This window comes from Phyllobates terribilis, unplaced genomic scaffold, assembly GCF_046119375.1.
Source record: "Phyllobates terribilis strain yellow unplaced genomic scaffold, ASM4611937v1 Scaffold_3__8_contigs__length_932513732, whole genome shotgun sequence".
Taxonomy (NCBI): Eukaryota; Metazoa; Chordata; class Amphibia; order Anura; family Dendrobatidae; genus Phyllobates; species Phyllobates terribilis.
In genome coordinates, this window is record NW_027362763.1 from 29,482,035 (window position 1) to 29,506,914 (window position 24,880).

At 51.8% G+C, this 24,880-nt stretch overlaps 1 protein-coding gene across 16 annotated transcripts in view; it reads right to left on the bottom strand.

Moving 5' to 3' along the window:
• Positions 1 to 24,880, bottom strand: part of OTOF (otoferlin) — a 628,499-nt gene that overhangs the window by 98,887 nt on the left and 504,732 nt on the right. For all 16 annotated transcript variants that reach the window (XM_073673817.1, XM_073673815.1, XM_073673810.1 and 13 more), the window contains 5 exons: positions 19,974 to 20,160; positions 15,276 to 15,499; positions 14,883 to 14,991; positions 14,088 to 14,271; positions 12,902 to 13,022 (listed from right to left, as the gene is read on the bottom strand). In XM_073673817.1, coding sequence (XP_073529918.1) covers positions 12,902 to 13,022; positions 14,088 to 14,271; positions 14,883 to 14,991; positions 15,276 to 15,499; positions 19,974 to 20,160 — 825 coding nt within the window. The remainder of the gene's footprint in view (positions 1 to 12,901; positions 13,023 to 14,087; positions 14,272 to 14,882; positions 14,992 to 15,275; positions 15,500 to 19,973; positions 20,161 to 24,880) is intronic.

Below are 24,880 nucleotides of genomic sequence, written 5' to 3' on the forward strand. Positions count from 1 at the left end.
CTGCCCCTGTCCCTGGCTGGAATGGGGAGGGGTCACCTAGGAAAGGGGGAACCCAGTGGTGTGTGGGTGGAGAGTGCAGATCCTGGGTGCACTGATGTGAGAGGTATAAAAGGTGGGAGCCATCTTAGGAACAGTGTTCAGTCAGAGGGGAGAAGTGAAAGAGCAGGGCTCTGTGGAGCTCTGCTCCAGGAGGCGGGCCCAGCCTGTGAGGCCCCAGACTGAGAGGAGAAAGAGCAGAGAGGAGAAGAAGGAGAGCAGGAAAGGCTCCAGGAGAGGAGTGAAGGGACCCCAGGGGTACAGGCCGTGCAGCAAGCCGGCCGTACGCCCGCCGCTACCCGGAGGTAGGGCGGTCAGGCCAAAAGAGGGAACCGGTTCCCTTTGCTAGTGGAGGCAGAAACTACTCTCAACTAGACACCGGAGGCTGTGGCATTTCATGTGTCACAGCCCCTCACATCCCACGCTCAGAAGGCACCACATAGGGTCCAGGGGACGGAACACACGTTACCCGTCAAGACCCGAGGTAGCTGGAAATAAGCTGTGTAAGGTGTGAGGCACGAAGGGCCAGAGAGAGGACATATGAAAGGGGTCCTGACAAGTACTCCGGAGATACCTGGGAGTCGGCCGAGCCCCTCACTTGGTGAGCGCAGCGCGACGCGGGGAAGTCACTATCGGCAGAAGTGTCTCGGATCAAACAACTGTGAGTAAAGACCCTGGACTGCACCTCAAAGACTCTGAGTCATTTCTGCTGCGCCCATGCACAACAACTCTCACCATCTACACACGCTGACCTGAGGCTATACTCCTCCCGTGGGGAGTTATACTACCCTCTGCTGCGCACACAACACCAGCCTCAGCGGTCTGCCCCAAAGCAGCGGTTCTCAGTGACCGCAATCCACGGGTGGCGTAGTCGGACATTTCAACATTGAAAACCAAGTAAACAGATCCGCCACTGGTTTGACCACCCTGAGCCACGAGACCGGGTCACCGCCACGGAGACTACAACCCCCAGCATTACACAGAGACCGGGCTCCGGGTATTCCCCCACACACACGGCCCAGGGGGTGCGTCACTCCCGCAATCAACCACACGCTCCCGCAATCAGCCGCACACTCCTGCAATCCGTCGCATGCTCCCGCAATCTGCCGCAATAAGCCTCACGCTCCTGCAATCAGCCGCACGCTCCCGCAATCAGCCGCACGCTCCTGCAATCAGCCGCACGCTCCTGCAATCCGTCGCACGCTCCCGCAATCTGCCGCAATAAGCCTCACGCTCCCGCAATCAGACGCACGCTTCTGCAATCTGCCGCAATAAGCCTCACACTCCCGCAATCAGCCACACGCTCCCGCAATCAGCCGCACGCTTCTGCAATCCGTCGCATGCTTCCGCAATATGCCACACGCTCCCGCAATCAGCTGCACACTCCCGCAATCAGCCGCATGCTCCTGCAATCCGTCGCACGCTCCCGCAATCAGCCACACGCTCCGGCAATCAGCCGCACGCTCCCGCAATCAGCTGCACGCTCCTGCAATCCGTCGCACGCTCCCGAAATCTGCCGCAATAAGCCTCAAGCTCCCGCAATCCTCCACACGCTCCCACAAATCAGCAGCATGCTCCCGCAATCAGACGCACGCTCCCGCAATCAGATGCACGCTCCCACAATCAGACGCACTCTCCCGCAGTCAGACGCATGCTCCCGCAATCAGCCGCACGCTCCCGCAATCAGACGCACGCTCCCGCAATCAGACGCACGCTCCCACAATCAGCCGCACGCTCCCGCAATCCGTCGCACGCTCCAGCAATCTGCCGCAATCAGCCGCACGCTCCCGTAATCAGCCGCAAGCTCCCGCAATCAGACGCAAGCTCCCGCACTCAGGCGCGCGCTCCCGCAATCAGACGCACGCTCCAGCAATCAGCTGCACGCTCCCGAAATCTGCCGAAATGAGTCGCACGCTCCTGCAATCCGTCGCACGCTCCAGCAATCTGCCGCAATAAGCCTCACACTCCCGCAATCAGCCACACGCTCCCGCAATCAGCCGCACGCTTCTGCAATCCGTCGCACGCTCCCGCAATCAGCTGAACACTCCCGCAATCAGCCGCACGCTCCTGCAATCCGTCGCACGCTCCCGCAATCAGCCACACGCTCCGGCAATCAGCCGCACGATCCCGCAATCAGCCGCACGCTCCTGCAATCCGTCGCACGCTCCCGCAATCTGCCGCAATAAGCCGCACGCTCCCGCAATTCTCCGCACGCTCCCGCAAATCAGCAGCACGCTCCCGCAATCAGACCCAAGCTCCCGCAATCAGACGCAGTCTCCCGCAGTCAGACGCACGCTCCCGCAATCAGACGCACGCTCCCACAATCAGACGCACTCTCCCGCAGTCAGACGCACGCTCCCGCAATCAGTCGCACGCTCCCGCAATCAGACGCACGCTCCCGCAATCAGACACACGCTCCCACAATCAGCCGCACTCTCCCGCAATCTGTCGCACGCTCCCGCAATCTACCGCAATCAGACGCACGCTCCCGTAATCAGCCGCAAGCTCCCACAATCAGACGCACGCTCCCGCACTCAGGCGCGCGCTCCGGCAATCAGACACGCGCTCCCGCAATCAGACGCACGCTCCAGCAATCAGCCGCACGCTCCCGCAATCAGACACACGCTCCCACAATCAGCCGCACTCTCCCGCAATCCGTCGCACGCTCCCGCAATCTGCCGCAATCAGACGCACGCTCCCGTAATCAGCCGCAAGCTCCTGCAATCAGACGCACGCTCCCGCACTCAGGCGCGCGCTCCGGCAATCAGCCGCACGCTCCCGCAATCAGACGCACGCTCCCACAATCAGCCGCACTCTCCCGCAATCCGTCGCACGCTCCCGAAATCTGCCGAAATTAGACGCACGCTCCCGCAATCAGATGCACGCTCCCGCAATCAGACGCATGCTCCTGCAATCAGACGCACGCTGCCACAACCAGACGCACATTCCCGCAACCAGCCGCACATTCCCACAATCAGCTGCACGCTTCCGCAATCAGCCACACGATGCAGCAATCATCCACACGCTCCTGAAGTCAGACGCACGCTCCCCCAATCAGACGCACGCTCCCGCAGTCAGACGCACGCTCCCACAGTCAGACGCATGCTCCCACAGTCAGACGCACGCTCCCACAATCAGACACACTCTCCTACAATCAGACGTACGCTCCCACAATCAGACGCACTCTCCCACAACCAGACGCACTCTCCCACAATCAGACGTACGCTCCCACAATCAGACGCACTCTCCTACAATCAGACGTACGCTCCCACAATCAGACGCACTCTCCCACAATCAGACGCACTCTCCCACAATCAGACATGCGCTCCCACAATCAGACGCACGCTCCCACAATCAGCCACACGCTCCCGCAATCAGCCACACGCTCCCGCAATCAGCCACACGCTCCTGCAATCCGTCGCACGCTCCCGCAATCTGCCGCAATAAGCCTCACGCTCCCGCAATCAACCGCACGCTCCCGCAATCAGCCGCACGCTTCTGCAATCCGTCGCACGCTCCCGCAATCAGCCACACGCTCCCGCAATGAGCCGCACGCTCCTGCAATCAGCCGCACGCTCCTGCAATCAGCCGCACGCTCCCGCAATCAGCCGCACGCTCCTGCAATCCGTCGCACGCTCCCGCAATCTGCCGCAATAAGCCTCACGCTCCCGCAATCAGCCGCACGCTCCTGCAATCCGTCGCAAGCTCCCGCAATCTGCCGCACGCTCCCGCAATCAGCCGCACGCTCCTGCAATCCGTCGCACGCTTCCGCAATCAGCCGCACGCTCTTGCAATCAGCCGCACGCTCCCGCAAATCAGCCGCATGCTCCCGCAATCAGCCGCACGCTCCCGTAATCAGCCACACGCTCCTGCAATCCGTCGCACGCTCCCGCAATCTGCCGCAATAAGCCTCACACTCCCGCAATCAGCCACACGCTCCCACAATCAGCCGCACGCTTCTGCAATCAGCTGCACGCTCCCGCAATCAGCCGCATGCTCCTGCAATCCGTCGCACGCTCCCGCAATCAGCCACACGCTCCCGCAATCAGGCGCACGCTCCCGCAATCAGCCGCACGCTCCTGCAATCCGTCGCACGCTCCCGAAATCTGCCGCAATAAGCCTCACGCTCCCGCAATCTGTCACTCGCTCCCGCAATCAGCCGCACGCTCCTGCAATCCGTCGCACGCTCCCGCAATCTGCCGCAATAAGCCTCACGCTCCCGCAATCAGCCGCACGCTCCCGCAATCAGCCGCACGCTCCCGCAATCAGCCACACGCTCCTGCAATCCGTTGCACGCTCCCGCAATCAGCCGCACGCTCCCGCAATCAGCCGCACGCTCCAGCAATCCGTCGTACGCTCCCGCAATCTGCCGCAATAAGCCGCACGCTCCCGCAATTCTCCGCACGCTCCCGCAAAACAGCCGCACGCTCCTGCAATCAGCCGCACGCTCCCGCAATCAGACGCACGCTCCCGCAATCAGCCGCACACTCCTGCAATCCGTCGCACGCTCCCGAAATCTGCCGCAATAAGCCTCACGCTCCCGCAATCTGTCACTCGCTCCCGCAATCAGCCGCACGCTCCTGCAATCCGTCGCACACTCCAGCAATCTGCCGCAATTAGCCGCACGCTCCCGAAATTCTCCGCACGCTCCCGCAAATCAGCCGCACGCTCCTGCAATCAGAAACACGCTCCCTCAATCAGCCGCACGCTCCCGCAATCAGACGCACGCTCCCGCAATCAGACGCACGCTCCGGTAATCCGACGCACGCTCCCGCAATCTGCCGCAATCAGCCGCACGCTCCCGCAATCAGATGCACGCTCCCGCAATCAGACGCATGCTCCCGCACTCAGGCGCGCGCTCCCGCAATCAGACGCGCGCTCCCGCAATCAGACGCACGCTCCCGCAATCAGACGCACGCTCCAGCAATCAGCCGAACGCTCCTGCAATCTGTCGCACGCTCCCGCAATCTGCCGAAATCAGACACACGCTCCCACAATCAGACGCATGCTCCTGCAATGAGACACGCCCTCCCGTAATCAGACGCACGCTGCCACAATCAGAAGCACTCTCCCACAATTAGACGCACTCTCCCACAATCAGATGCACTCTCCCACAATCAGACATACGCTTCCACAATCAGACGCAATCTCCCACAATCAGACGCACGCTCCCGCAATCAGCCACACGCTCCCGCAATCAGCCACACACTCCCGCAATCAGCCACACGCTCCTGCAATCAGCCACACGCTCCCGCAATCAGCCGCACGCTCCCGCATTTAGCCGCACGCTCCTGCAATCCGTCGCACGCTCCCGCAATCAGCCACAAGCTCCCGCAATCAGCCACATGCTCCCGCAATCAGCTGCACGCTCCTGCAATCCGTCGCACGCTCCCGCAATCTGCCGCAATTCTCCGCACGCTTCCGCAATTCTCCGCACGCTCCCGCAAATCAGCCGCACACTCCCGCAATCAGACGCACGCTCCCGCAATCAGCCGCACGCTCCCACAATCTGCCGCACGCTCCCGCAATCAGCCGCAATAAGCCTCACGCTCCCGCAATCAGCCACACACTCCCGCAATCAGCCGCACGCTCCTGCAATCCGTCGCACGCTCCCGCAATCTGCCGCATGCTCCTGCAATCAGCCACACGCTCCCGCAATCAGCCGCACACTCCGGCAATCCGTCACACGCTCCCGCAAATCAGCCGCATGCTCCCGCAATCCGTAGCACGCTCCCGAAATCTGCCGCAATAAGCCTCACACTCCCGTAATCAGCCACACGCTCCCGCAATCAGCCGCCATGCTTCTGCAACCCGTCGCACGCTACCGCAATATGCCGCACGCTCCCGCAATATGCCGCATGCTCCCGCAATATGCCGCACGCTCCCGCAATCAGCTGCACGCTCCTGCAATCCATCGCACGCTCCCGCAATCAGCCACACGCTCCCGCAATCAGCCGCACGCTCCTGCAATCCGTCGCACGCTCCTGAAATCTGCCGCAATAAGCCTCACGCTCCCGCAATCTGCCACTTGCTCCCGCAATCAGCCGCACGCTCCTGCAATCGGTCGCACGCTCCCGCAATCTGCCGCAATAAGCCTCACGCTCCCGCAATCAGCCGCACGCTCCCGCAATCAACCGCACGCTCCCGCAAATCAGCCGCACGCTCCTGCAATCCGTCTCACGCTCCCGCAATCAGCCACACGCTCCCGCAATCAGCCGCACGCTCCTGCAATCCGTCGCACGCTCCCGCAATCTGCCGCAATAAGCCGCACGCTCTCGCAATTCTCCGCACGCTCCCGCAAATCAGCCGCACGCTCCTGCAATCAGACGCACGCTCCCGCAATCAGCCACACGCTCCCGCAATCAGCCGCATGCTCCTGCAATCCGTCGCACGCTCCCGAAATCTGCCGCAATAAGCCTCACGCTCCCGCAATCTGCCACTCGCTCCCGCAATCAGCCGCACGCTCCTGCAATCCGTCGCACGCTCCCACAATCTGCCGCAATAAGCCTCACGCTCCCGCAATCAGCCGCACGCTCCCGCAAATCAGCCGCACGCTCCTGCAATCCGTCTCACGCTCCCGCAATCAACCACACGCTCCCGCAATCAGCCGCACGCTCCTGCAATCCGTCGCACGCTCCCGCAATCTGCCGCAATAAGCCTCACACTCTCGCAATTTTCCGCACGCTCCCGCAAATCAGCCGCACGCTCCTGCAATCAGATGCACGCTCCCGCAATCAGCCGCATGCTCCCGCAATAAGCCGCACGCTCCCGCAATTCTCCGCACGCTCCCTCAAATCAGCCGCACGCTCCTGCAATCAGACGCACGCTTCCTCAATCAGCCGCATGCTCCCGCAATCAGACGCACGCTCCCGCAATCAGCCGCACGCTCCTGCAATCCGTCGCACGCTCCCGCAATCTGCCGCAATAAGCCGCACGCTTCCGCAATTCTCCACACGCTCCCGCAAATCAGCCGCACGCTCCTGCAATCAGACGCACGCTCCCGCAATCAGACGCACGCTCCCACAATCAGATGCACGCTCCCGCAATCCGTCGCACGCTCCCGCAATCTGCCACACTCAGCCGCACGCTCCCGCAATCAACCGCATGCTCCCGCAATCAGACACGCGCTCCCGCACTCAGGCGCGCGCTCCCACAATCAGACACGCGCTCCCGCAATCAGACGCGCACTCCAGCAATCAGCCGAACGCTCCTGCAATCTGTCGCACGCTCCCGCAATCTGCCAAAATCAGACGCACGCTCCCGCAATCAGACGCACGCTCCCGCAATCAGACGCACGCTCCCGCAATCAGACGCACGCTGTCACAACCAGAAGCACATTCCCGCAACCAGACGCAATTCCCACAATCAGCTGAACGCTTCCGCAATCAGCCACACGATGCAGCAATCATCCACACGCTCCTGAAGTCAGACGCACGCTTCCACAGTCAGACGCACACTCCCCCAATCAGACGCACGCTCTCGCAGTCAGACGCACGCTCCCACAGTCAGACGCACGCTCCCACAATCAGACACACTCTCCTACAATCAGACGTACGCTCCCACAATCAGACACATGCTCCCACAATCAGACGCAATCTCCCACAATCAGACGAACTCTCCCACAATCAGACGCACTCTCCCGCAGTCAGACGCACGCTCCCGCAATCAGACGCATGCTCCCGCAATTAGACGCACTCTCCCGCAGTCAGACGCACGCTCCCACAGTCAGACGCACGCTCCCACAATCAGACACACTCTCCTACAATCAGACGTACGCTCCCACAATCAGACGCACATTCCCACAATCAGCTGCGCGCTTCCGCAATCAGCCACACGATGCCGCAATCATCCGCACTCTCCTGAAGTCAGACGCACGCTCCCACAGTCAGACGCACGCTCCCGCAATCAGACGCACGCTCCCGCAGTCAGACGCACGCTCCCGCAGTCAGACGCTCGCTCCCACAATCAGACACACTCTCCTACAATCAGACGTACGCTCCCACAATCAGACGCACTCTCCCACAATCAGACGCACTCTCCCACAATCAGATGTACGCTCCCACAATCAGACGCACGCTCCCACAATCAGACGCAATCTCCCACAATCAGACGCACTCTCCCACAATCAGACGCACTCTCCCACAATCAGACGCACGCTCCCACAGTCAGACGCACTCTCCCACAATCAGACGCACTCTCCCACAATCAGACGCATGCTCCCACAATCAGATGCACTCTCCCACAATCAGACGCACTCTCCCACAATCAGACGCACTCTCCCACAATCAGACGCACTCTCCCACAATCAGACGCACTCTCTGTCAGGGTTTCACAGCAACAGGGGCGGCAACGGGGAGATCGCGCAATATTTCACCATTGCCGTCACTCTGTCATGATTTCGTCAGGGATTCACGAGCACACGATCCCGACTACTCACTAGGTAGGTAACGGCAAGTGACTAGTGAGCATATGGCGTCACACCTCCACAGTAGGCCCTGAGGTCTCAGATGTGGGGTTCATCTTCTGCCTCTCCAGGTAGACAAGGCTGATATGACCCGTTTGGTCACAAACATAACACTTATGGGAGTCAAATGCAGGCCAGGTGCTGGAAGATGGGGCAGGACCCGCTGAGGGCCAGCTAGCTGGAACACGGGGATGGCTGTAGGCATACCCCCTTTGCAGATGGCAGCGGCGGACTTCTGGTGTGCAGTTGGCCTCATAGGCATCCACAATCTGGGCAGCTTCGGCAGCTTCCTTCGGCTCCCGGTCCAGCACAAACTGTCGCACTTCCACAGGGCAAAGTTGAAGAAACTGGTCCTTCACCATCAGATCCTTCAGGTCCTCAAAGGTGGTGATTGACAATCCTTGGACCCACTGTTCAAAGCTGGTTCTGAGCCCATCCACCAAATCACTGTAGTTGTCATGTGGTCCACGTTGGAGGGCTCTGAACTTTTTCCGGTAAACTTCCAGAGTCAGCTGGTACTTTTTTTTATCAGGGTCTGCTTGATGGCCTCATAGTCTCCATCTTGTTCTCAAGGGAGAGAAGCAAACACCTCCTGAGCTTTTCCTCTGAGCCCAGGAGTTATGTACCTGGCCCACTGGTCTGCGGGTAGCTGCTACTGTATGCAGGCTTTTTCAAACCCTCGCAGAAATGTGTCCAAGTCTCCGTCTTTCTCCATTACAGGAAAATTCTCAGGACGGGGTTTAAAGCCGTTGGTGTTGTTGGACTCACTTCTCGATGGGGTGGATCTCGGCAGCTGGATTCGGGCTAACTCCAGCAGGTACCGCTCCTCATCTTGCTGCTTTCGCTCAGCAGGCTCCCGGCCAGCTTAGGCCTGGCGCTCAGCAGCCTCAGCCTGGGCCTTTCGCTCCTCTTGGTCAGCTTGGGCCTGGCGCTCAGCAGTCTCTCGGTCAGCTTGGGCCTGGCGCTCAGCAGCCTCAGCCTGGGCCTATCGCTCCTCTTGGTCAGCTTGGGCCTGGCGCTCAGCAGTCTCTCGGTCAGCTTGGGCCTGGCGCTCAGCAACCTCAGCCTGGGCCTATCGCTCCTCTTGGTCAGCTTGGGCCTGGCGCTCAGCAGTCTCTCGGTCATCTTGGGCCTGGCGCTTAGCAGCCTCAGCCTGGGCCTATCGCTCCTCTTGGTCAGCTTGGGCCTGGCGCTCAGCAGTCTCTCGGTCAGCTTGGGCCTGGGGCTTAGCAGCCTCAGCCTGGGCCTATCGCTCCTCTTGGTCAGCTTGGGCCTGGCGCTCAGCACTCTCTCGGTCAGCTTGGGCCTGGCGCTCAGCAGCCTCAGCCTGGGCCTGTCGCTCCTCTCGGTCAGCTTGGGCCTTGTTTTTGCCCTTGGGGTCAATCTGTCTCAGCTCACAGAGGGCAGTGAGAGTGACATTCGACTGCTGGGTATACCAAGGCTCTCCACGCGTAGTCATGATTGCCAAATAAAAGATAGGACAGAAAAACAAGAGAATCGAAGGGGATGCAACTGCTACACGTACAGTAATGTCCCAGATAAAACAATATTAAAACACTGAGTCTGATTTTTTAAAACTTTGCACAGAATTCTCACAAGAACCGAGCAAGTTTTCAGTGACAGGAATGATTGCTCACTCCAGCCACTGACGTTCTGTAATATCCCACCGCTGCCACCAATTTGTCAGGGTCTCACAGCGACAGGGGCGACACCGGGGAGATCACGCAATATCTCACCGTTGCCGTCACTCTGTCATGATTTCGTCAGGGATTCGCGAGCACACGATCTCGACTACTCACTACATAGGTATCGGCAAGTGACCAGTGAGCATATGGCGTCACACCTCCGGATTCCAACGCATGGAATATGTGTATACGTCCCTGTACGGTCACTGTCAGCTTCACGATAGCCCAAGTTTGAAATATAAGACAGGCCTGGCAGGACGCCTGTGTTCTGGTAGCATATGGCTTCGGGGAAGGGAACGATTATAGAGCAAAAGAAACAAGACTATTAAATTTTATATTTTATCCAAAAGGGAGGCAGTGTTATGAAAAATATACAAGATTTTACAAAAGGGAACAATACAATACCTATGCAGTTACACAAAATAATAAGGATTAAAGAAGAAACTTACTACACGATTGCAGAGACGATTCAATATAGCTGGAGGGGAGACACTCCAGTTGATCAGAGCGTTCAGCGAACGCGACTCCTTGCTTATGATACATATTCTCCCGGCAATGAGTATGAATCAATCTTCAGTTGGATCCTTTATGCTGAAGAGGGGACCATCCCACCCGCCCCTTGTACTGACATCATGTGGACTGGGCTCCACCCTTCATGTTTCTATTAAAAACACTAACTTCTTTGATAACTCCTCACTGGTTGATCATAGAGGCCCGAAAGTGATACCACTTTTTCCTTTATGAATTTACATTTCCATAGAGACTACACATGGCATAGTTGTGTCTGCTATTTTGCTACTCTTGCGCCACAGCCCCCTGGAGGGGCTTACAGCGACAGGAAAATATCCATATTGTTCCCTAGCTGACCCTGTCACTAAAAATATAGGTCCTGTTATTATCGGAATTATGGAACTTACAATATTCAATATTTCGTGTAGGTGCCCAAAAGTCTGGAGATTTGCAGCTGGGACTTGTGATTGTGTTTGAATTTAACGAGCTGCGTCCTCCTCAGCTAGGTGTAAATTTCTCGCAAGCCTGTGTCTAATTGGGTTTGGTAGCACCATCTGTGCTAGCAGTTGTCTACAGCTACTTCAGCTGTGCGTGTTAATTTGCAAACAGACAGATGGTCGATTGTCAGCTCTTGTCATGTGACAAATGGTATAGGGAAGGGGAATGAGGGGTTTGGAAGAATTTGTTAATATTTTCTTAATATCTCCGTGACACTCTCCCACAGTCAGACGCACACTCCCACAATCAGACGCACGCTCCCTCAATCAGACGCACGCTCCCTCAATCAGACGCACGCTGCCTCAATCAGACGCACGCTCCCTCAATCAGACGCACGCTCCCTCAATCAGACGCACGCTCCCTCAATCAGACGCACGCTGCCTCAATCAGACGCACGCTGCCTCAATCAGACGCACGCTCTCTCAATCAGACGCACGCTCCCTCAATCAGACGCACGCTCCCTCAATCAGACGCACGCTCCCTCAATCAGATGCAGGCTCCCTCAATCAGACGCAGGCTCCCTCAATCAGATGCACGCTCCCTCAATCAGACGCAGGCTCCCTCAATCAGACGCACGCTCCCTCAATCAGACGCACGCTCCCTCAATCAGACGCACGCTCCCTCAATCAGACGCACGCTCCCACAATCAGACGCACGCTCCCTCAATCAGACGCAGGCTCCCTCAATCAGATGCACGCTCCCTCAATCAGACGCAGGCTCCCTCAATCAGACGCACGCTCCCTCAATCAGACGCACGCTCCCTCAATCAGACGCACGCTGCCTCAATCAGACGCATGCTCCCTCAATCAGACGCACGCTCCCACAATCAGACGCACGCTCCCTCAATCAGACGCACGCTCCCTCAATCAGACGCACGCTCCCTCAATCAGACGCACGCTCCCTCAATCAGACGCACGCTCCCTCAATCAGACGGACACAACTGTAAGATCCCAGCTATAGGGTCGTTAAATATAATTGTAATCCACATGAAGATGATGTGGAACAAGCGCTTTGTCCCCCCCCCCCCCGTCCTATACGTGATCCCGTCAGGACTGAATATTACAGCGCCAGTGACTGCAGATTATTCCAAGTATAATGAATAGACAATTTTCCAATACACTTTCTGTACCAATTTCTTACAATTTCTCAAGACCTCTGCTTGCTGTGACGTGACGGGTACACCGGGGCGCGGCTCCTTACATTCGGGGTAGCTTCATCCACCGGGAGACTCCTACTAAACAGCAGCAAGCAGAGATCTGGAAAACTGTTACTGAACTGTTTACACATTGTGTAACTTTCACGACTGCACTGAAAGTGGAGAATTCTTTTAAGAATTAGATTGCGGAAGACAGATTCTCTTGCTCCAGATTCCCTCGTCTAGTGGGGCCCGGCTCACACTTGTCAATTATCTAGGGGCCCGGGAAACTGGACAGAGCTCCCGGCAAAACCTCCTGCAAAGCGGCGTTTCTTGTGTGTAATGCCGGGATACCCCTTTATATGTCAGAGCCACAAAATGCAAACTGAGGGGGCACAGAGGGGGTAGCACATGTGTCCGTGCGGCTGAGACTCCCTATCCATGGAACTCCATCTCCTGCCCGCTCTGTGCCGGGGACTTATTTTTGCTTCCCATCTTAGAGGTCGTTGTTTGAGATCGGAGGCTCGACCCTCGCGGGACCCTCTGAGACGCTGCGGTTCTCTCGGTACCCACCAGTTTGTCCGCGATCTTGTCCATGATGTTGGCGTTGTACAGACGTCTCCTCTGGTCCTGCCACCAGCTCTTTATGTACATACAAGGCTTCTTGTCAAAGTACGGCAAGTGGAAGTAATTCCTGCCAGGAGACGAAAGAGGGCAAATGTCAGGGATGACCGGAGGATCCCTTTGAAGAGGTATACCCATCTCCAAGATCCCATCACACTAAGCAGTAGGTGTAATAATAATAATAATATCAAATACTTCCAATTATAAATGTAGTATAGTTCTTCTGATTAGCTATGTTGCTTACCCCATGTGCAGGGCATTCCACTAGCTTAAGTATCCATGGTTACGACCACTCATATAGTGACAGTTAGTTAGTTAGTTGTTAGTGGTTGTAACCATGGATAGCTTAGCTACTGCAATGCACTTGGGGTAAGTGACATAGCTAATCAGGAGAACTATACTACATTTCCAATTGGAGGTATTTGCTATTATTATTATTGTTGCACCTACTACATATTGGAATAGGATCTAGGAGATGGGAATACCCCTTTGTTTGTGTGGAGTTCATTATACGGTGATAAAGATTTGGGACGAGGATTCTCCAGGTCAGTATGATTACGGCCACAACAAATTTGTAAAAATACATTTTTTTTTTTATATTTTAAGTGTTTAAAAAAAAATCTGAATTTCTATAGAAAAAAAACCAAATTGTTTTCTGCGCCAGAAACGTTTTTATTTTACTTGTTGTTTGCACTCTGAGACGTCGTTTTTTTTATATCGCGAGGGGATGTTTTTATCGCTTTTTATTGCATTTTGGGGGGATTTTTTTAACTGTGACCAAAAAAAAAAAAAAAAAAAAACCCCTACAATTCTGGTGTTTCGATTTTTTTTTTTTCTTTTATTTTGGCGATCGCTGCGATCGTTATTTTTTTATATTACGAATTCGCTGATGTCGAGAAGGGGTTAAAGCGGACACCCCTCTAGGACGGACCGAGCCCGGCAGACATCACTGCTCAGTCCTGCCAACATCATGGCTGCTGAATAAAAAAAGTGTTTAAGCCCCGCCCCAATGACTGCTCTGGAAGGGGAACGCCCACTTTTAGGCGGTCCTTACTTAAACCCCACCTTTTTTTTTTTGCTCAGAAATATTTTGGGGTAAAAAAAATCAGGACAGTCCGGACCGTAAAAAAATGACCTGTCTGTAATGAAGGGCTTCATGGCCGGCGTGCTGGAGACGGACTGCATCTCCCCGTCTTCGTCCGCCTCGTCCTCACTAGAGTTCTGGATGAGTTCGGTCTCCTCCTCCGCGCCGTCTGCTCCTTCCTTCTTCTTCATCATCCTCGGCCTCGTGGTCCCGTCAACTTGGTTACCGTAATTACCTACAAGGAGAATGATAACGTTATATTACAGGCCAGTTTTCTTATTATATTTTGTAAGATGGCGCAGCTTTTATTTATTTACGGTATAAGTTTTAAAAGAAAAAAAAACTTTTTTTTTACAAGATGTATTTCTTTTATTTGTACTTTTTTTCTACCAATAAAACAACTTTTACGGCAACTTTTTTTTTTTTTTTTTAATGTACGACGTATTTTTTTTTGTTACCAAATATATCTCAGCTCCCCCACAGAAAACTGGTAAATGGTCCATGCCCTGTCTGTGCTAATGTGGCATCTAGGAGTCCGGCCGTACCATTCCTCTGATCTTAGGAGTCCGGGGGTGGGGCGGCATAGACTGATCTTACTCCAGCGGAGTGAAAGTGAGATCAGGGATAAGAATTACATAAGAATCGGTGTCTCTTTGGCCACATTACTGTAGATCAAGGCCGTTTTTCACGGAGGCAGATTGCCTTTCTGTCTATGCTGAGGATTTGGAGCTTTGTGTCGGAAAAATAGACTTCCGACTGCTGTAAAGATGAGTTCAGACACCAGGAAACTGAATTACAGCCCCAAAATGAGGAGAGTAAAAGCTGAATATTCAGTAATAGAATCACCTATCGTAACCTCGAAGTTGATGGGCTTGTCCCCGCTCTTGCGGTCGACCATGGTGGCTTCCAAAAAAGCTCCAAAGAGAAAGAACTCCTCCATCTTTCCTGTGCAGTTCTGAGGGAACAATCAGAAATCAATGAAACAGTTAAACGTCAATGTGCTACATTTGTGGAGTCAGCTGTGATCTTGGGCTCCATAGCTGTTGTGGAACTACAACTGCCAGCATGCCCAGGAGGCTCTAATCTCACTTATAAACGACACAGATAAATTATAACATTCTGGCTACCTGCAGCCACCACCAGGGGGAGCTTTCTGCACAGTGAGCTCCGGCGCTCCCCCTAGTGGTGCCCACAGCAGCTGGAAAACCGCCCTGAGGTGTAATTATCAGCAGATCTTACATCGGGCACAGGGGGCGCTCCTTCAACCTGCACGTCCGTAGAACTGGTAAGCTCAGGATTACTGGTGTCTAAAATCTCCACTGCCAGACTCAATAGCAGGCGGGCGCGGAAGGAGACCCCCTCGCCAAGCCCCTCGTTTAGATCCTGGTGTTCGTCCATCAATGTATAGTTTCGGGTCGAGCCATACATGTTCACCCAGGCCGGGCCGAGCGTCGGGAGGAATCCTGAGGAGGAAGAAGAGCGTCACCGAGATCGAGAAGGATCCGGGGTCTAGACTAAGTGGCTGTGTAAATTCATCATCTGATTCATGTAGGGGTCCGAACAGCTGGAGGATTCTAGTCCGGAGTGTGAAATAATTTAGGGGTCTGATCTGAGGGCTGAATTATTCGGGGGGTCTGATCTGAGAAAAATAATAAAGAAAAAATAAAAATAATTTGGGGTCTGCTGGAGGTTATGAATATAATTGGAGATCTGGTCTGGGGTCTGAGTGAATTTGGGGGTCTGATCTGAGTGAATTTGGGGGTCTGATCTGAGTGAATTTGGGGGTCTGATCTGAGTGAATTTGGGGGTCTGGTTATTTCAGGTCTCAATTAATTTAGATAGCTGATCTGGAAGCTAATTAATTTAGGGGACTGGTCTGGGGTCTGCATTAATTTCAGGAATCTGGTCTGGAGTATGAATTAATTTGGGGGTCTTTTCAGGAGTCTGAATTAATTTGGGTTCTGACCTAGGGTCTGAATTAATTTAGGGGTTCTGGTCTGGAGTATGAATTAATTTCGGGGTCTTTTCAGGAGTCTGAATTAATTTGGGTTCTGACCTAGGGTCTGAATTAATTTAGGGGTTCTGGTCTGGAGTATGAATTAATTTGGGGGTCTTTTCTGGAGTATGAATTAATTTGGGGGTCTTTTCAGGAGTCTGAATTAATTTGGGTTCTGACCTAGGGTCTGAATTAATTTAGGGGTTCTGGTCTGGAGTATGAATTAATTTGGGGGTCTTTTCTGGAGTATGAATTAATTTGGGTTCTGATCTAGGGTCTGAATGAATTTAGGGGTCTGGTCTGGGGTCTGAATTAATTTAGGGGAATGGGGTCTGAATTAATTTGGTGGTCTGGTCTGGGGTCTGAATTAATTTGGGGGTCTGGTCTGGGGTCTGAATTAATTTAGGGGAATGGGGTCTGAATTAATTTAGGGGTCTGGTCTGGGGTCTGAATTAATTTAGGGGTCTGGTCTGGGGTCTGAATTAATTTAGGGGTCTGGTCTGGGGTCTGAATTAATTTGGGGGTCTGGTTTGGGATCTTAAGTAATTCAGGGGTCTCGTCTGGGGTCTGGCTTGTGTGTCTGAATTGATTTGGGGGTCTGGTTTGGGAGCTGACTTAATTTAGATAGTTGACTGATTCATTAATGGGACTGGTCTGGAGTCTAAATGACTTATCATTAAGGGGCTGACTTTATTTTGGGCCCTGGTCTGGGGTTTGATGCCTCTCGCCCCATGTGTCTTGTCCCAGCATGCTCTGCTCTGACCATTTTTCAGGATGTGATAGAAGTTTATGCAGGAGTGGGGTTTAGATTCTGCCCCTGGGCCAGCACCGGTGCCCCCCATTCGATCGCAGCGGGTATAACCGGGTGTACAAAGAAGGTCCAAGACAAGATACTTGGAAGGGAGGTAAGAAAATTTCTAATACAATCCACAGGGAGAAGATTGGAACAAAACAAAATCGTGTAAACTGCGTGCTAGCAAATGCCAGGAGCCTGACAAACAAGATGGATGAACTGGAAGCAGAAATATCTACAGGTAACTATGACATAGTGGGAATAACCGAGACATGGTTAGATGAAAGCTATGACTGGGCATGTAACTTACAGGGTTACAGTCTGTTTAGAAGGGATCGAAGAAATCGGAAAGGGTGTGGAGTCTGTCTATATGTAAAGACGTGTCTAAAGCCTACAATACGGGAGGATGTATGGGAGGGAAATGAGGAGGTCGAGTCCTTATGGGTGGAGATACATGGGGCAAAAAACAATAATAAAATTATCATATGAGTCTGTTATAAACCACCAAATATAGCAGAAGCCACGGAAAGTCTATTAATGAGACAAATAGACGAAGTAGCAAAAAATAACGAGGTGATTATTATGGGGGACTTCAACTACCCCGATATAGACTGGGAAACCGAAAGCTGTAGATCTCAGAAAGGAAACAGGTTTCTGTCAATTATCAAAGACAATTATTTGTCACAACTTGTGCAGGAACCAACTAGAGGGACGGCCCTTTTAGACTTAATATTAACTAACAGGCCAGACAGAATAACTGAGGTGCAGGTCGGGGGGCACCTGGGAAATAGTGACCCCAACATGATACAATTCCACATGTGCTTCAGTAGGTGCCCAGCAAGGGAGTCACAAAAACACTGAACTTCAGCTAAGAGATGCCCTTCACCTTATAGACTGGGATAGTATCTTCAGTAATAGGAGCACGGATAGAAAATGGGACATTTTCAAAACAGTCCTACATAGTCACTGTAGAAGGTACAAACCTTATGGGAATAAAAGGGCTAGGAATAGGAGGAAGCCAATGTGGCTAAATAAGGAAGTCAAGAGGGCAATGAAAAACAAAAAAAGGGCTTTCGGTAAACTTAAACAAGAAGGCAGCGAGGAAGCGCTAATATCTTATAGGGAAAAAAACAAAATCTGTAAGAAACAAATAAGAATAGCAAAAGAGGAGACAGAGAGACTAATTGCCAAAGAAAGTAAAACGAATCCCAAACTGTTCTGTAACTCTATAAACAGTAAAAGGATTAAAACTGATGGAGTTGGCCCATTGAAAAATAACCTGGGTAAAATCCTAGAGGGCGATGAGGGTAAAGCGAACCTACTCAATAGCTTCTTCTCCACTGTTTTCACAAAAGAAAACAATTTATCGGAGGAAATGCAGAGTGATAAAGTAAACCCTCCGCTAAATATCACTCACCTAACCCAGGAGGAAGTTCAGAAACGCCTAAATAATATCAAAATAGACAAGTCACCAGGCCCAGATGGCATACACCCCCGGGCACTAAAAGAATTAAGTAATGTGATAGACAGACCGCTGTATCTTATATTCAAGCACTCTTTATGGACAGGGACTGTCCCACTAGACTGGCGCCAAGCAAATGTGGTAGCAATATTCAAAAAGGGGTCTAAAAGTGACCCTGGGAACTATAGAGCAGTCAGCTTAACGTCTGTTGTGGGTAAATTGTTTGAAGGATTTCTTAGAGATGCTATTGTAGAATATCTTAATGATAATAACTGTCTAACTCCATATCAACATGGATTCATGAGGGATCGCTCCTGATCGCCTTCTACGAGGAGGTGAGCTCACAGCTGGACCGGGGAGAGTCAGTGGATGTTGTAGACCTTGACTTCTCCAAAGCGTTTGATACCGTGCCACACAAAAGGTTGGTCTATAAAATGAGAATGCTTGGTCTGGGGGATAATGTGTGCAAGTGGGTAAATAGCTGGCTGAGTGATAGAAAGCAGAGGGTGGTTATCAATGGAGTAAGCTCAGGGGGTGTCAGGGTTACTAGCGGGGGGCCTCAAGGGTCTGTCTTGGGCCCTATATTATTTAATATATTTATTAATGATCTAGTGGAAGGGTTGCATAGTAAAATAGCAATATTTGCAGATGATACTAAACTTTGTAAAGTAGTTAATACAGATGAGGACAGGGCACAGCTACAGGAGGATTTAGATAAATTGGGGAGTTGGGCCAAAAAATGGCAAATGGGGTTCAATGCCGATAAATGTAAGGTCATGCACATGGGAAAGAAAAACAGCAGTCACCCATACATATTAAATGGGAAACAGTTGGGGAAATCTGACATGGAGAAGGACCTGGGCGTCTTGGTTAACAGCAAATTAAATTGGAGTGCCCAGTGTCAGGCAGCAGCTGCGAAGGCAAATAGAGTCATGGCATGCATCAGAAGAGGAATAGGGGCATATGATGAGAACATTGTTCTTCCTCTGTATAAAGCGCTGGTAAGGCCGCACTTAGAATATTGTGCACAGTTCTGGCCTCCGGTGCTCAGGAAAGACATATTGGAGCTAGAGAGGGTACAAAGGAGGGCGACTAAGGTAATAAAGGGAATGGAGGGACTAGAATACCCAGAGAGGTTGTCAAAATTAGGCCTATTTACGTTGGAAAAGAGAAGGCTTAGGGGAGACCTCATAAACATGTATAAATACATCAGGGGGCAGTACAGAGATCTCTCCCATGACCTGTTTATACCAAGGATGGTGACAAAGACGAGGGGGCACACTATGCGTCTGGAGGAAAGGAGGTTCCTGCACCAGCATAGAAGGGGATTCTTTACGGTCAGAGCCGTGAGACTCTGGAACTCTCTGGGAGAGGAAGTGGTGATGTCCAACTCACTTAATGAGTTCAAGAGAGGCCTGGACGCCTTTCTTGAGAACAATAAAATTACATCTTATGCTTAGTGATAGTTAATTAATCCAGGGATTTAATCTGACTGCCAGATTGGTGTCGGGAAGTGAATTTTTCCTCAATGATGTAAATTGGCCTATACCGCATGGGTTTTTTTTTTGCCTTCCCCTGGATCAACGCTGCGGAATAGCTGCAGTGCACAAGAAATAGGCTGAACTGGATGGACGCTTGTCTTTTTTCGGCCTTATAAACTATGTAACTAACTATGTACGGCTTTACCTTTGTCGCCCTCGTTGGAGATCTTCCGCAGGTCTATGAAGTGAGTCCCAATGGCCACGTCGTTCACCTTGTCCGAGTCCCGGATCTGGATCTTCATTCTTTTGCACAGAGGTGGAAACATCTCGGTGAAGATGATCTGCTCGTTCCACATGGGCTCGTAGCTGCTCTTCTGCACCGACGTCTTACCCTGCGGGGGCAGAACCGTCAGGGTCTCCGGGGGCTCGCAGAACATTGTAACCATAAGAATCACAATAAATTGAAACTTTTCATTATAATAATTGCATCCAAATGTTTGGAAAATGCATTTTCTTAGGAATTTGGAATTTGAAGAATAAAATGTTTTCGCCCTTTAGGTTGTAGGATTTTTGAAGCAGTAACTTTGATACTGACCCCCAGACCACCAGGGATAACATCACTACACTACTACACACCAGTGATTTTACCATCAGTAGTAGCCGGGGATATAGTCACCCACAGGACACCAGGGATGTAATTATTAACCCACCAGAGACACAATTATCAAGCCTAAGGACAGGAGACATATTAACATCCTGGACAGCAGGCAAATGATTATACCTCCACTTAGCACCGGAATATAATTATTAACACCAGGGGACATAAATATCAACCCACTGGACACCAGGAGTATATTCATTAACACACTGGACACAGTCTCTTCAGGACATCAGCTTGGTAGCATGGCTCCATCCAGAGAGACACAGATTTGGATTCTACAGGATTCCGGCCTAAGCGTACATGGCCCTGACTGGAAGGATACAGATCTGCTTCATTGACCATCAGAAAACCAGGGGATACATTTGGGGAGACCAGGTTGGGACGATGAAGTCACCTGGCCCCATGGCTATGTTGTTTGGGGTTGCCAGGTGGGACCCTCCAGTCACCTGGAACCCATGGAGACATTCGGAGAAGCCAGATTGGGACCAGCCGGTCATCTGGCCCCATGGTAACTCTCGGAGAGGCCAGGGTGGGACCCTCGGGTCTCTTGGCCTTGTACCTCGATGGACTGCTAGCTTCCTAAGCTTGCCACTACCTCTTTTCTGTGGGGGCTGTCAAAAGTGGGGGACCACTGGTTGAGGAAGTCCCAAAGTCGCAGCTGCTGTATTCTCGGCGGGCCAGCGGAAGGGTGAGACTGTGTAATGTTGCACCATCTTGGGTATTTGCTGGGACTGTTCTATGGGTTTATTGTCCGTTTGGTGGTTCAATAAAATATTGCCACACTGTTTAACCCTTACCCTGTGTTGTCTGAGTAGTACTACGCCCACGGAAGACCCCGGGTCTTCACATGGGGTTTATAGGGAGTTCAAGTTTTGTGGCTTTTATGAACAAGGCCGAGTTGCTCTTCTCCATTCATCTTCACCTTGTTTTGTAGGTTTCTACTCTGTGCTTTGCTTTTCTCTAGCAGGCGGCCATCGTGATGTATTCCCCATAAGCCCCCTCTATGGTGTTAATAATTAACGCTGGCGCTTTAGACCGGGACACATATAACTCGGGGAAGTTTAACCATCTGACGGCATAAAATATCCTCCTTCCTGCCCCCAGGAATAACACTCGACTTCGTGAATTGCTAAACGCCTCCAGCGCCGGAGATCATTTGTAGAGAAGAGATGGTCTCGGCGCCGACGTCTTCCCATGAAATTTGCTTTATTGCTTCATTTACACACTGTGCTAGGAGGTGACATTAGTAAGATTTGCGCAGTTTCCTGCCCCTAACTGCTGGCACCAGCTTCACGGGTCAGAAATAATCACGGCTGTCAGAATATGAATATTTCGGGATTATTAAAGCCATTACTCTTCACTGTTCTTCCTGTTCGAGTCGTAAAGTGATGAAAGGTGCAGAGATTGGAGAAATGTCCGGAAAACTGAGCAAGAAGCATTTAAAGGGATTCTCCGGACTGATCTGTAAAAGCCCAGACCCCGTCTGTACAAGGAGCGCACATGTACACATATGGCCGTGTGCACTTATTACACTTGTAAAGTGATAAAACCTGAGCCCTTCTCTCCTCTCCCAGCATTCCCCTCCCAGGAGGAGCTCTTGATTGACAGTTAACAGCTCTCGGGGTCAAATGACACTAGGGGGTGTGGCTGCATGTCAGAACTAAGTGAGCAAATAGAGAGTTGGAGGGTGTGTCTGACACTAGCAGTAATGATGTCAGAGGAGCCTGATCTGAAGGTGATGAAGATGATGATGCCATAGGTTCATGATCCGAAGGCTGATGATGTAATAGGCGCAAAATCTGAAGGCTGATGATGTCATAAGTGCATGATTCGAAGGCTGAAGATGTCATAGGTTCATGATCCGAAGGTTAACGATGTCACAGGAGCCTGATCCAAAGGCTGATGATGTCGTAGGCGCACAATCTGAAAGATGATGATGTCATAAGTGGATGTTCTGACGGCTGAAGATGTCATAGACACATGATCTGAAGGCTGATGGTGTCATAGGAGCTTGATCCAAAGGCTGATGGTGTCATAGGGCCATAATATCAAGACTGATGATGTCATAAGAAACTGATCCAAAGTCTGATGATGTCACAGGAGCCTGATCCGAATGCTGATGATGCCATAGGGACATTATATGAAGGCTGATGATGTCAAAGGAGCTTGATACAAAGGCTGATGATGTGGGAATGCTGGGAGAGCAGAGAAGAGCTCAGTTTTTCTCACTTTACAAGTGTAATAAGTACAGACGGTCATATGTATACATGTGTGCGCCCTGTGTATGTATACATGTTAGCGCCCTGTGTATGTATACATGTGCGCCCTGTGTATGTATACATGTTAGCGCCCTGTGTATGTATACATGTGCGCTCCTTGTGTATGTATACATGTGCGCTCCTTGTGTATGTATACATGTGCGCGCCTTGTGTATGTATACATGTGTGCGCCCTGTGTATGTATACATGTTAGCGCCCTGTGTATGTATACATGTGCGCCCTGTGTATGTATACATGTGCGCTCCTTGTGTATGTATACATGTGTGCGCCCTGTGTATGTATACATGTTAGCGCCCTGTGTATGTATACATGTGCGCCCTGTGTATGTATACATGTGCGCTCCTTGTGTATGTATACATGTGTACGCCCTGTGTATGTATACATGTGTGCGCCCTGTGTATGTATACATGTGCGCTCCTTGTGTATGTATACATGTGCGCGCCCTGTGTATGTATACATGTGCGCGCCCTGTGTATGTATACATGTGCGCGCCCTGTGTATGTATACATGTGCGCTCCTTGTGTATGTATACATGTGCGCGCCCTGTGTATGTATACATGTGTGCGCCCTGTGTATGTATACATGTGCGCGCCCTGTGTATGTATACATGTGCGCTCCTTGTGTATGTATACATGTGCGCGCCCTGTGTATGTATACATGTGTGCGCCCTGTGTATGTATACATGTGTGCGCCCTGTGTATGTATACATGTGCGCTCCTTGTGTATGTATACATGTGTGCGCCCTGTGTATGTATACATGTGTGCGCCCTGTGTATGTATACATGTGCGCTCCTTGTGTATGTATACATGTGCGCGCCCTGTGTATGTATACATGTGTGCGCCCTGTGTATGTATACATGTGTGCGCCCTGTGTATGTATACATGTGCGCTCCTTGTGTATGTATACATGTGCGCGCCCTGTGTATGTATACATGTGCGCCCTGTGTATGTATACATGTGCGCTCCTTGTGTATGTATACATGTGTACGCCCTGTGTATGTATACATGTGTGCGCCCTGTGTATGTATACATGTGCGCTCCTTGTGTATGTATACATGTGCGCGCCCTGTGTATGTATACATGTGCGCGCCCTGTGTATGTATACATGTGCGCGCCCTGTGTATGTATACATGTGCGCTCCTTGTGTATGTATACATGTGCGCGCCCTGTGTATGTATACATGTGTGCGCCCTGTGTATGTATACATGTGCGCGCCCTGTGTATGTATACATGTGCGCTCCTTGTGTATGTATACATGTGCGCGCCCTGTGTATGTATACATGTGTGCGCCCTGTGTATGTATACATGTGTGCGCCCTGTGTATGTATACATGTGCGCTCCTTGTGTATGTATACATGTGTGCGCCCTGTGTATGTATACATGTGTGCGCCCTGTGTATGTATACATGTGCGCTCCTTGTGTATGTATACATGTGCGCGCCCTGTGTATGTATACATGTGTGCGCCCTGTGTATGTATACATGTGTGCGCCCTGTGTATGTATACATGTGCGCTCCTTGTGTATGTATACATGTGCGCGCCCTGTGTATGTATACATGTGCGCCCTGTGTATGTATACATGTGCGCTCCTTGTGTATGTATACATGTGTGCGCCCTGTGTATGTATACATGTGCGCCCTGTGTATGTATACATGTGCGCTCCTTGTGTATGTATACATGTGTGCGCCCTGTGTATGTATACATGTGCGCCCTGTGTATGTATACATGTGCGCGCCCTGTGTATGTATACATGTGCGCGCCCTGTGTATGTATACATGTGCGCTCCTTGTGTATGTATACATGTGCACGCCCTGCGTATGTATACATGTGCGCTCCTTGTGTATGTATACATGTGCGCGCCCTGTGTATGTATACATGTGTGCGCCCTGTGTATGTATACATGTGCGCGCCCTGTGTATGTATACATGTTAGCGCCCTGTGTATGTATACATGTGCGCTCCTTGTGTATGTATACATGTGCGCGCCCTGTGTATGTATACATGTGCGCCCTGTGTATGTATACATGTGCGCTCCTTGTGTATGTATACATGTGTGCGCCCTGTGTATGTATACATGTGTGCGCCCTGTGTATGTATACATGTGCGCTCCTTGTGTATGTATACATGTGCGCGCCCTGTGTATGTATACATGTGCGCTCCTTGTGTATGTATAC